Source organism: Cylas formicarius, unplaced genomic scaffold, assembly GCF_029955315.1.
Source record: "Cylas formicarius isolate icCylForm1 unplaced genomic scaffold, icCylForm1.1 PGA_scaffold_1__22_contigs__length_36826433, whole genome shotgun sequence".
Classification (NCBI taxonomy): Eukaryota; Metazoa; Arthropoda; class Insecta; order Coleoptera; family Brentidae; genus Cylas; species Cylas formicarius.
The window spans coordinates 17,339,800-17,354,223 of NW_026844264.1; the positions used below are offsets into that span (position 1 = coordinate 17,339,800).

The window sequence follows — 14,424 nt, forward strand, 5'->3', positions numbered from 1 at the left end:
CCGGTTCTTGCTACGGGGACGAACAAAGACGGCAATACAAGGAAGAATGCGACGTGTCCGAAGTAACTCAGCCAACTATGACAACGGGAAGGATCTCTGTGTTCTACGAAATCCTGGGAGATATTTTTATTTTAGTTGATTTTCTTTTGTATTTTTTTCTCTAGTGCGTTTGACGAGCACGATGCATTCTTGCAATACTTGTAATTAAGAGTAACCACTGCTCATAACGTAACCTTTAATAAAATTCAATCAGATAATATCGTAGAGAAGAAAAATAAAAATTCTATGGAGAAGTCCCTTTCCAATGTTCTAGATCACGTATTAGAAATTTGTGAAATTAAAGTATATTTTGGTAGAGACGAACATCGGTTCAAGTTCAACCGAAACATGAAATGACCGATTTGTCTACCACGAGCATACAGAAGAACTACTCCAAACAGACATCGACGATGTATTTCTCATTTCAAATTGGTAATGACACTGGGATCTTACTTAAATATTTTTCACGAGTAGGAGCAAATAATTTTTTTTAGAGGGTAGATAATATTTCACAAAATTTATATTTTTTCTCTGGTAACATAGGTTTTTGACAAATAACAGGATATTTGTTTTAACACGTCGTGCTGTGAATCCGATGGGTGTAAATGACCAATCCGATTTGAAATAAGGATGTGTATCTTTCGGATTATTTTAATCTGATTGGTCGTTTGGATTCATGTCACTCACACAATACGAAACATCTGGATCCTAAGATCGATGAACTATATAGAATATTAAAACGAAGCTTATAAAAAGTACCCTTTTAATTTTGGGGAATTAATTTCATTCTGCACTCCCAAATAATAAATGATGAGTTTATGCAGTAGTAATAATTAAAATCGTATTATTTTATTTTGTTTTACTGTTACTTTTAACAGCAGTTCTGTAATTACCCTCTTGCAAGAATAAACTAAAACTCAGTACTTAGCTTGATTTAGTTGGCTGTATATACATTTTTTTTACAAAAATTAATGCACAATTGACAATTTCTAGATAAATCTGTGTTAATCACTAAAGTCTTAGCGCGATTACCTAAAATTTATAGAAATTTGCATGTAACAACGTCAATCTAGGATAATCTAGAGCAACGTTTCTCAAGCTTTTTTGGCTCGCGGACCAGTAAAATTAGCAAATTCGTGGACCAGTGATATATTGTTAACAACTAAACTTTATTAGCAATTAAAGAAGTACACCGTATTCCAAATAAAACGATCCACTATATGATCTGGAAATCCACTGGAGATACGAAAAAAGGTTTCGTACAAAAGTTTCTTTGACTGACTCTCCTTGTTGATATAGGGTGTCCTAAAACTAACTCCTCTGCTATTTTAAATGAAACACATTGTATATATCGACATTTTTGAAATCCTTGGGTAAAATAAAAGTCGCTTTATTAAGAAATTCCTATTCGAATTTTGCATAGTTTAGGTTTTATTCGTATATCTGGAGTATTACATCTTTACAATAAGTTGAATAATGTCTTTGCTATTTAAAAAATACTTATTATTGCCAACAAGTGACCTAATGTGGGCAGCTTTATATTCAACAAGAATTTGCACGGATGTTATTTTAAACCTCGAATATCTCAAAAAGTAAGAAAAATTTATTAATATATATATATATATATATATATATATATATATATATATATATATATATATATATATATATATATATATATATATATATATATATATATATATATATATATATATATATATATATATATATATATATATATATATATATATATATATATAATTAATATAAGATAAATTACAAACCTACCTTATTTTTTATCCTAGAATTGATAACTGAATAAAAATGTAGGGTGTTCTATTTGAAAATCGTGAGATGTTGTTAATTGAATTCTCCAAAACGGCAGCACCTATTTGGAACACCCTGTATAAGCTGAGGCGCATCTGTCAAACTGATTGAGTAGTGCATCATCTCCTTAGTCTGTGGTTAATTTTTCGTTGCAATACCTGTATCAGTAGCGTCACAACACAATTCAATATGGAGCAATCAAAATATGAAAAAAAAACACATGTGATGTGACCTTTATTTTAACCAAGGGTTCCAAAAATGTCGATATATATACAGGGTGTTCCATTTAAAATAACAAAGTTGATGTCGGAGGGGCCACAGTCCAAGAAACTTTTGTACGAAACTTTTTTTCGTATCTCCTATGGGTTTCCAGATCGTTTTATTTGGCACACGGTGTACATATCAACATTATAACATTTTTATTTAAAATCTATTTAGTTTTTTTATTAATAAAATTATTTTGCGCTGATAATTTTACCCCCTTTCGCCTATCTAAAGATTTGTAATCCTTCCAAATCCTGCAAGTATCAGTTCCTAGGAATTAAAAGTATAGTTTCCTACTGTCATGTCATCAATTATATAAGAGATTAAGATATTAAATTTATGTGTGATGTAGTATTTTATGTAATTATTTTGTCGTTTACGTAATGCCAGAGAGAACCAACCCTTTATCCATGTCAAAGTTTTTTTTTAATTATACCTTTAAATTAAGATACTGTGTGGTTGTGTGTTTTGACATATAGGAAAGTGAAATTCAGACGAAATGGCACCACAGTGCACCTGTACCTCCCTTAATATTTTTTAGGGTGCCTAAAAAAACGAAAACGTTGCGATGGGGGTGCGTGAGACAGGTTTTTGACCCTACCGCATAGCGAGAGACGGAGAAACCAGTTGGGATTAACGTCTAGGGGTTCTTCGCTTTTTTATGGGCAGGATGACAAATGACTTATTTTGGTTGGGCCTTTATTCCCCCGTTGTAAATTAGACTAACAAAAAATTTAAACGCTTCAACAATTTGGTTTGAGTTAGATGGCTTGACTTTTTTCCCGGTAGTGAGCGAGTTCGTTCGTAATGGATCTTTAAAAGCGATTTTAAAAGACGGAGCTGCTTTTTCTGTTGTGTCAGTTATATTTTTATCTAATTTTATAATTCATCGGAAACGATAGCCGTTATCATAATAGCCCACATTGCATTTTTTAACATTGCTGGCTATGTAGTGTTAGAAAAGCCAGGGCTCTATTTATTACTCTTGTATTGTTGAATATGGTTATTTTGTCAAGTCAGCGATTTTTTTTTTATTTAATTTTATAATTATTCGGAAACTACAGCCATTTAATAATAAAGGAGCTTACGAAGAAACTATGAAAAAAACTACTTTTTAGCCAATGATCTTGCGGAATTCAACAACCAAAATGGCGCCGAAAGGTCGTCGTTAAGTTTGGACTTCTAACGCAGTATTTTCTGAAAATATGTCCAGACATTATTAAATCTCCAGGCAAAAAGGAGTTAGCTGCGTGAGTGTCGCTGTTTTGAGAGAAAATGGCGAAAATGGGTAAAATGGGTAAAATGTAGAGGCATGCGCGGAAGATCGCTCCCATCTCTAGGAAAATATCACATCCAACTGAGACGTATCAATTTTTACCAAAGTAGGACCACATAATATCTACTATATTTTGACAAATTTGGGTATACAATGCGGAAATTTGTGAAATAGTAGGTAGCATTTTATTTCCATGTAACAAAAAAAAAACTGAAAGACTTCTAAGCATATTTAATTTTATGCCTAGTTAAGCCGGTTGTCTTATTTATTATTGAAAGTACCGTTAAAGTTTACAATAAATTCACATCTGAGGAAAAACAAATTTATAAAAATAATTTATTCTCTTAAAACATAAAAACGTAATAAAGTTAGATCTAATGCCATAGGACATAGGTGATGAGTAAATTGATGATTTTCCCTGTATTTGACAATATTATCGGCAATTATCAATTACAAATAAACTAAAATTTTTAAAATTTTTACGAGCTTTGGAATTTCGTCGAACATTGTGTAATAATTTAAATGAGACTTTTGACCAGTGAAAGGAAAATTAGAAAGACTACCATAATGTGTATAGGACATATATCTATATATACATACATAAAAACTTAGCCAATAAAAATTTGTAGCTTTTCGTCAAGAAAACAATAACAAAGTTGGGAATTTCAAACGACACGTCTTGAATTTTTTCTAATATTACTTACATTAACTGGAGTCTTATAACAGATCTTACAATTGCTCAATTTATTTTTTAATAGAATAATCCTTACAAAATATGGTCAGCTATCACAAATTATGACATTTGTTCCCGATATTCTCTGAACCGAATTTAATTAATGAACACTTTGGTACATTTTTTCAGAATATTTCAAAGTGTGACCAGCAGGTTAACTGGTATAATAATCATAAATACAACAATCACATAAAATACTCCTTTAGGATAGCCGAAGTGTCTGAGATAAATCAAATTTTAAATTCAATGAAATTCAATGTAACCGACGAAGTTTCACCACTAATGTTAAAATATTGTCCTTTCATAGATAAATATATAAAACATATTATACACTGCTGTTTGGAAAAAAGTTACTTTCCTGATCTATAGGAAAACCACTGGCAACCATCTCAATGATCTACAAATAATCAGTATTCTACCAGCAATTTCAAAAATATTTAAGAAAAATGTTCAGTATATTGTTACATTTAGATTTTTCAAAGGCATTTGACATTAATTATAGTTTGCTTATAAGTAAGTTAAAATTTTATAGTTTCTCATCAGCATCGTGTAGCTTAATTAGATCATATCAGGTTTCAAAGGATATTCTCTAGTAATACATATTCCGATCATGTTGCTTTGCTTTCTGGAGTCCCACAAGGCTCCATTTTAGGGCCATTGCTCTTTTTCTCTGCTGACATTTTGAACTGCGTTCTGTGCAGTAGGTACACGCTTTTGCAGCTTTATTGTTGTTTCGATGCCGATGACTATGTTGATGCGGAGTCTAATATAAATCGTGAAATAAGTGACCTCTCTAGTGGCCACAACCTTAAATTAAACCCTAGGAAATAAAACTAACCAAAACTATGCCTTTAGTAGGTAGACTTCACATTAAAGAATCTGGGGTTGTATTCGATACTCGGTTTAAGGAACATTTAAAATATATTTTCAAAAGAAAACCTACTGCTCACTAAAGAGGCTTTATAATAACAGGCATATACTAGGCAAAGGTTTAAGAAGAAACTTATGTGAGTCACACTTGTCTTGTAACCTGTCTAATTTTAATTATTGTGACTTTATCTACGGATTTTGCTTGTATCATGAGAGCCGAACTCGAATACAAAGAGTTCAAAATTCATGTATCCGTTTTGTCTATGGTTTCCGAAAATTTGATTACACTTTTCGTATAACGCAGTGCGTTTTTTAAGTCTCAATGTGAAAACTTTCAAATACACATTGGGTTTAAGCTAACAATAACATATTGATATTGTAAAATTGTTTATGGTTATTATAGGATTTTTTTGTATAGACACTGACCCTATATTTTTATTGTTATGAATTGCTGGAATGCGTAATGTTTAAAATTAAACGTCCGGTTCAGTAGAGTAGCTTTTAAGCTAAACTGCGCCGGAGTTGTGATAAGGTTATTGTACTACACTCCCTGCGTGAGCTAAAGAATATAACTAATAAATAGTATGTACAATTTGTAGCATCAAAAACAAAGAGTTTTAATATATACGACGTTCTTTTCCGTAAGATTAAAGCTTAACACCGGCTTAAGGTCAATCAAATGAGGTAGTTCAGATTATGTAAATACAACGCAAGTGATAAGTAAATATTAAAACAGCTTTGGAAAATTTTATTTTGACAAAACAATGGAGGAAACATCGCCGTTTTAGCAATTGGACATTCGTATTTTTGTTTATTATATATATATATATATATATATATATATATATATATATATATATATATATATATATATATATATATATATATATATATATATATATATATATATATATATATATATATATATATATATATATATATATATATATATATATATATATGATGACACTATACTCCGGGATATCATCCGTTCGCTCGTTGAACTCCGACTGGAATCCTGCATCCGACTGGAATCCTGCAAATCCTGCATCCGACTGGAATCCTGCAGACGTTTCGCCAAAATCTCACTTGGCATCTTCAATGCTCGCGCTCCGAAAGATGCCAAGTGAGATTTTGGCGAAACGTCTGCAGGATTCCAGTCGGATGCAGGATTTGCAGGATTCCAGTCGGATGCAGGATTCCAGTCGGAGTTCAACGAGCGAACGGATGATATCCCGGAGTATAGTGTCATCACATTTTTCCATCCGTGAATCAATACGTGAGAATATATATATATATATATATATATATATATATATATATATATATATATATATATATATATATATATATATATATATATATATATATATATATATATATATATATATATATATATATATATATATATATATATATATATATATATATATATATATATATATATATAATGAGGAAAGAAAAAGTTCTTCAAGTTCTTGAGGACGCGTTAAAAAAATGGAGATTGTTTATTCCCAGATTTAAAATGCTCTATTCTCTTTGATATTTTTCGTTCGATAGGAATGCTCAACCTAGCAATTTTTATAGTGTTAACTTCTTTCTTTGAATGAAACACACGGTGGTCTTACTAAAAAATTGTTTCTAGTTCAAAGTAGTTTATCAATATGTCTGAAACCTCTGCCATAACAGGAGCAACATTAGTAAATCCATAAATCGCGCTTCTTCTATAATCAAGTTATCACTGGTACGTTCCTCCGAAACCAACTGGAACAATCAAAGATCCGTCCATTGATTAAATTTACTGTTGAGAAAGAAAAAACCGCCTGTCTACCGTTTTTGACAAAGTAAGTAGAAATAATGGCTATATCAGTTCCTCTATATACAGGAAACTCACACACACTAAATTTTAAGTGTCAATTCTCCATTCTGGAGCAACCAAACGAGGAATAAGGACCAATCACAATATGCAGTGAAGAAAGCATCGATGCTTGACATTCTTGATTTTGTAATTGGGTTTGAGTTTTAAAATGATACTAAATTTGTAAAAAATCATAATCTAGACTCTCCTTAGATGTACTTGGTTGGATATGCACCATACTGCAACCGCTAGTTGCTATACAGGTTGAGCCGAAAAGATTGGTCGACCCGTAATGACAGATCTTTTGTGTGAAAATATTCGGACTTTTTAATACATGGTGTTAACATTATTTACTACATTTAATTACATTTTTATTTATAAATCTCAAAGTTTCTCAAATATTTCCAGTGTCCTCTACCCTATTACCACCGCAACTTTTATCAGTGTCTTAAAACATATTTCGTTGAATGGCATAATTTTTAAATCCAGAACAAATACAGCTTTAAGAATTTACGCAGAACCTTGTTTCGTTTTCCATCTTTTTTCATTTAGTCATAACATGAACTCTATTAATGTCGCATTTTTGTAAAAGTATTACTCACAAAAACTCCTCTGATAGTTTTAACAAAAAAAAATGGAGAATGAGAAGAAATCCAATTTATTTGATGGCTTGAAATAGTTAAGTCTATACTTGCAATTATTTCATTTTTTATAATAAAAATGTCGCAAACATTGCAAACAAAATTATGCAAAGTAACGGGTCTATTATAACAAATGAGTTTTGAAACCATAGGTGTCCATCAAGAAAATTTGGCAATATCCCGTTTTTATACACAAAAATTTACATAAAAATGTAACCTAACAGGACAATACACATCAAGTTTCAACAAAATATGTAAAAAACAGCGAGATTTATAAATAAAAATGTTGTGTTTAAAAAAAAAGTTTACCACCTTGTATTTTAAAAACCGTGCACGAAAATAGAAGTCCCCATATTTTCGACTCACTCTGTATATGATGCCGAACTGACGCGACGCCGCGCAGTTGCCAACAATTGCGCCGCACCGTGGGCGTTCCGATGGCGTCAGCATTTCGGCGTGGTACGCGGCATTATTGTTGAGATATTTTTTTAGGCGATTTATAATTCTCGTTGGGGGGTGTATTTTTTTGTACAAAGTCTTAAAAATATATACCCTCCCCGATCGTGCGATAAAAAAAAGCAAAAATAGGCTCGTGCCAGGTAAAATTAAAAATCGTGGTTATTAAATTTGGCAGAAACTTTAATTTTTTTTCCGCTGCCTAGAAATAAAAAATTAGTAATACGGTTAAATTATATTAAGCAAAAAGTTTTATTAACGACACTTTGGTCACAAGTTTGGGGAAACACAACACATTCACTGAGCACACAAACGAGCAAATGTTAGAACTATACCTTTAAAAATTTTACAAACAAACCGTAACAAATAAATGTTGATGGCCTTAGTGAAACGTTCAAGAAAACTCTTCATCCTATGAATGATTGCTTTTAAGAATCTATAATGTGATAACATTTGCCAAAACTTTATAAATCACTGCAGAATAAGTAGAAATAATAAATTTAATAGGAACATACACAAAATAAAATCACCAATTGAACAAAATCTGAAGATGAAAGATGCGGAGTGTGGATGAAGGGTGAATGAGCAGACAGTTAAACACATTTCAATTTATCCGTGTGGTTACGTGGGATGTAACCAAGATCTTTATGCCAATGTCTGTAGTAAGTCCATGTCTTTAGAGTAACATTTTATTTTTTTTACCTCTTACACATAAAAAAATAATTTCATTTGTAGGAAACATTAGTTGTGACGGCTTCTACCCAAAAATGCGACAAAAGTACTTTTTACCTAGTTTATTTTTAAAAATCATCAGTTGACTCTTCCAAATTTAATCACTATGTTTGCATTTTCACAGTTTGCAGTGTGATCTTTCTAATAATAGTAATGATAGATATTTATAGCCAGTCGCAAATTTACTATCAAATCAATAGAATCAAAATTACTATCAGTTTTTGAACCTGACTAGCTAAGGTATGCCTTGTTTTGACTATCTTATGTTGGTTAAATGTTTAGTATAGCAATTAATAATAATAACGTTAATTAAAAGTCTTCTTGGTAGTGATTACGCTACCACAATTTTTACAGTTATTGCCGAAGCTTTCTGCTATACTCCAATACTTTGTACCTTGTCAAAGCGAAGTTACTATTTAGCAGGTAAGGCGCGTAGCAAACAACTTAAGTAATCGATCCTTTCTCAGGCATAGAAAAACTTCTTCGGCTCGAATTGTCTATGATGACTGGTGACTTTGCTGTCGTAGTTAAAAAAGCACAAAATCGTTCCCTGTAGGAGCGAAGAGTCACGGTAGCAGGCAGCAGTGCATTCACCCCGCTAGATTATTATACGAAATTTCTAACAATTTGTACTCGATCGAGAGAGCGACGTTTTTTCTCCAATACGAATTGTGGCTTTGTGTTTTCGATGGCGATTAGATATTAAACCCACAACCTAAATTGTAGTGGTTTGGTCTTCAAATCAAATCGAACTGGTTTATTCACAAGCAAGTACATGTTTAGTAAAACAAATATAGCACAACTGCTTACTGAAGTTATGAAATGAAATCCGCAAATTGATTAAAACACTGTTTGTAGTAATTTTATAGATTAAGCGCTCTTATTTAAATAAATTTTATTATATTAAAATAGTTAATTTAGAAGATGGCAAAAAACTGGAACATCCCGTTGTTGATTTTCTCACTATTTCTAAATTGCTCTGTATTACTCGTCGATTGGTTAAGATTTACTAAGACTTACTTAGACAGCACCATAGACCATTTTATACAGGGCTCAAAAATAAGTTTTCGCTTTTATGTTTTAAGCCCGATATGTGGCTTATTACAGTAATTTTGAAAAGGACGTTATCCTGTTATTGTGTATGATATTATGATTGTTGTCCTTATTATCTTGCTTAAAAGAACAAAAGTATTGAAAATCTTTATTAAGTTTGACCATATTAAATGCCACCGCTATATTATTCTTTCATTGTCCATTTATAGCAAAATAAGATTTATATATATATATATATATATATATATATATATATATATATATATATATATATATATATATATATATATATATATATATATATATATATATATATATATATGATGACACTATATTCCGGGATATCATCCGTTCGCTCGTTGAACTCCGACTGGAATCCTGCAGACGTTTCGCCAAAATCTCACTTGGCATCTTCAATGCTCGCGCTCCGAAAACACTTCGAACACTCGGAGCGCGAGCATTGAAGATGCCAAGTGAGATTTTGGCGAAACGTCTGCAGGATTCCAGTCGGATGCAAGATTTGCAGGATTCCAGTCGGATGCAGGATTCCAGTCGGAGTTCAACGAGCGAACGGATGATATCCCGGAATATAGTGTCATCACATTTTTATCCGTGAATCAATACGTGAGAATATATATATATATATATATATATATATATATATATATATATATATATATATATATATATATATATATATATATATATATATATATATATATATATATATATATATATATATATATATATATATATATATATATATATATATATATATATATATATATATATATATATATATATATATATATATATATATATATATATATATATATATATATATATATATATATATTAAAACAGCTTTGGAAAATTTTATTTTGACAAAACAATGGAGGAAACATCGACGTTTTAGCAATTGGACATTCGTATTCTTGTTTATATATATATATATATATATATATATATATATATATATATATATATATATATATATATATATATATATATATATATATATATATATATATATATATATATATATATATATATATATATAATGATAACATATTCCGGGATATCATCCGTTCGCTTGTTGAAGTCAGACTGGAATCCTGCAGACGTTCGAAGTGTTTTCGGAGCGCGAGCATTGAAGATGCCAAGTGAGATTTTGGCGAAACGTCTGCAGGATTCCAGTCGGAGTTCAACAAGCGAACGGATGATATCCCGGAGTATAGTGTCATCACATTTTTCCATCCGTGAATCAATACGTGAATATATATATATATATATATATATATATATATATATATATATATATATATATATATATATATATATTGATTCACGGATGGAAAAATGGAAAAAAATAAATATAGCAAGAAAAATCGGATTTTATGGCAACAAAATTTTGTGCTTGTGCTTCTAAAATACGCTTTCACTATTGAATAATCTCGATTTAATGTCAACAAATTAAATAATAGTTAACCCTCGAGAATTTCAACAATGGAACTAATTTTTGGCTTTTACTTTGTGGGAGACATAAAATGATTATCGTACGCACATAATGAAATAAAATTAGAAGAGGACGGGTAGGTCGGAGTAATTTTCGAAAATTGCCGATTAGTTGGACTGCGACAGGACAATGTATAATTAGTTTTAAATTCATTTCTGTCTAAGAAATGCTTCGCACAATGTATATCCATTTATCAAATATTTTTGGTATCGACTAAGGAAGCACATAGAAGTGTTTAAATTCTACTGTCTAATAGAATAATAAATATTTCTACAAAAAAAAGTACTTATTCTAAAACCAAATAAGTCATGCACATCTTTCTTTTTACATTGTTAAAAATTTACGATTTATCAAATGATTAATCAGTTAAGCCTAAAATAGAAAATACTCGATTTTCAAGGGTTCATAGCTTATGAATCTTTTTTTAAAATCAGACTCTAGAAACTGGCGTGTAGCAAATGTGCACTTGAGGATGTAAAACGCCTTTGGTTCTCAAATATTAATATATTAAATTAAATAAATTAAACATGTTTTTATTTCTGATCTTGTTTTACATTTAAACTAATAATTTATTTAAATTAATATTGAAATTTTCTTTGTCCAACCCTGTGATATATTGCGATTTATCAAAAATTATGTTAAACTTTATATGCCGGTACTACATTATATTATGTTATACAATACACTCCTGGACTGAAACAGTTTGAGTCAATCTCTGAAGGAGTCAACAGAATGATTGGCAAAACGGCAGCAAGTTCGACTCAGCAAAAACCGACGCAGGAGGAATCCAGAAGTTTTGTAAAAAGTATTACAGTAGCCTGTGGAAGTTTCTTAGAAAAATAAACAAGTGATTGATGCAATTAATGTGTTGCCTACTATACTCTTTCTACGATCATTAGTTTGTGGATATATTTTTGCAAAGCAGCGGAACATTGCGTGACGTTCGACGTGACCATCAGAACCGACGAATCTGGCTAAGATCTACCGAAAACATTGTATTGCTTTCAAACGCATGGCCAAAGTACTGAAGCGGTTCGAGGCAGTGGTTAACGAAGCTGGGGTATTAAACTTTGAGCACGCTTGATTAGTGCATAATTGGGTATTTTAGGAGGGATTAGAAAATAATGTATTATTCAACCTCTTTGATAAACTCCATTTTAATAGTTTATCAATATGTTGAGTGCCATAACGTTTCCTACTACCATTTGTTTTTGGATACATTTTTTTGCAAAATAGCACCAATACATTCACTGAGTGATGTGACAAATGTCAAAATACTAATGACTAAAATCCACCTGAACCCTACCGTGGGTAATGAAGAGGATGTTTTAAAGTGGCACTTTCCGCACCGTTTATCCTTGAATAATTGGGCAGCTAGAAAATACGTGTCGGCAGGAAGAAATTTTGGGTGTTTTATTTCATGCCAACTCGGAAGTTGCTTGTAATCTCTATTTGTTTTGGTTTTATTTTTTTAAAATGATATTTAAAGCACTGGTGTTTTCATTTGTACAATTTGTTATCATTTTTCCTCTATTTTTTGAATATATCACATCGTAACTCCAGTTGCTTTACAATAGCTGTACAGTGTCTTTGCATTAATCACTTGAAAGGAAATTTGAAAGGAAAATTTTTATTTTTTGATCAAAAATAGTGCTATTTGAGAAAAAATGTGGCAATGGATCCTTATCAGGAATCACTTAAAACCTACCTAGTTTCAAGGTTCCAGAATAGAGAGCGTTTGAGAAAAACATACAATAATTTTCTTACTCATCAAATAGAGATGTTCGGATGGCGATTTTTGCAAAAGAAGGTACACTAAAAAGAAAGAACAGTGAAAAAAAGGAGCTTATACAAAATAAACAACGAAAATCATTTTGTATTTTTTTTTTGTAAGTTGCAAAAAAAATAAAAATCATTCTTCTTACATTGTTTTTTTTTAAAATATGTTTCAGATTAGGTATAAAAAAACTGTAATTTTGGCAGGGGGTGCAAAAATGCGTAACATATAAAAAAAATGCTGAAATGAAAAATTTTTAAATTTCAGCTTAACGGTTTTTTATTGATACTACATCGGAATAATAAAATCAGACAAGAATCTGTCACTAGATTTTTCTACGAAAAAAAACCCTAATAGTAATTTTTGAAACAACAATTGATTACGGCCACAAATAAATATTTATAGGTCGCCGAATTCTCAATGTATCTATAAGAACTTTCATGAAGTAAATTATTTCAAAGACCGCTTCATCAAATACTATATTTTTTGAAATCGTAATAAAAAAAATATGTCGACTGTTTTTTCTATTTTTTCTTAATTTTGAGATGACCATTTTTTTTTAATTTTTTAAGAGAAATAGAAATGCAGAGCAAAATTAGATAACTTTTATAGACAATCATTGTGTACATTATGTATCGTCACTTAACAAATTATATTTGGTTGGAAACTGCTTTGACCAAATTTTTAAAGCTTTTTATTTATTTATTTTTTTTGCTTTATCGAGCAACATTCGGATTTCATTTTTTTTAACTTACTGGTATGAATGGACGTTTTTGGGTATATATTTTTAGCAGGAATGTGTGGACAGTGATCCCGCGCGGGTTGGTAGTGGGCCACAAAAAATTCCGTAAACGATTCAGGTAGGCAGGAGAAACGGTCCGCAGGAATCCAACTGGAATTTGTTCCGAAAATTGGCACAAAAATTAATTCGAGAAAAGGGTAGGTAATAACCGTGTGACGTTCGCCCGGTGTACTTTGACGAAATCGGATATTTAAAAGTCAAAACTTGTTGGTTGCCGATGTAATGTACACGAGCTATCATTATGACACCCACCCACCCTTACCATTGTTATCGGGTTCGCAGCATACGGGCTGTACGGCGTCGTCTTCGAAAAGTGTTACGTGGAGTCAAAAAGTCGTCCTCTTTTTCTGGGGGGTCAACCACCCCACCGAATAGAGTGCACGTGTATCCCCATTTTGAAGCATTTAACCAAACGGGCCTTGGCCGAAACCCACAAGTACACGCCCACCACCACTAAACTGGCCGACTGCTTGAGCCCTCGACGTAAGAACTCAAATCTAGTCGGCCAGATGTGGTGAAATCTCGCCTAAACGCCCGCTACACCCAATAAACAGTTGAACGTCTGGGCATCCACAATTCC

At 31.4% G+C, this 14,424-nt stretch overlaps 1 protein-coding gene across 1 annotated transcript in view; it reads right to left on the minus strand.

Moving 5' to 3' along the window:
* Positions 1 to 14,246, minus strand: part of LOC132697284 (follicle cell protein 3C-1) — a 38,061-nt gene extending 23,815 nt beyond the window's left edge. The window contains exon 1 of the mRNA XM_060662650.1: positions 14,107 to 14,246. Coding sequence (XP_060518633.1) covers positions 14,107 to 14,109 — 3 coding nt within the window. The 5' untranslated portion in view covers positions 14,110 to 14,246. The remainder of the gene's footprint in view (positions 1 to 14,106) is intronic.
* Positions 14,247 to 14,424: the final 178 nt, after the last annotated feature.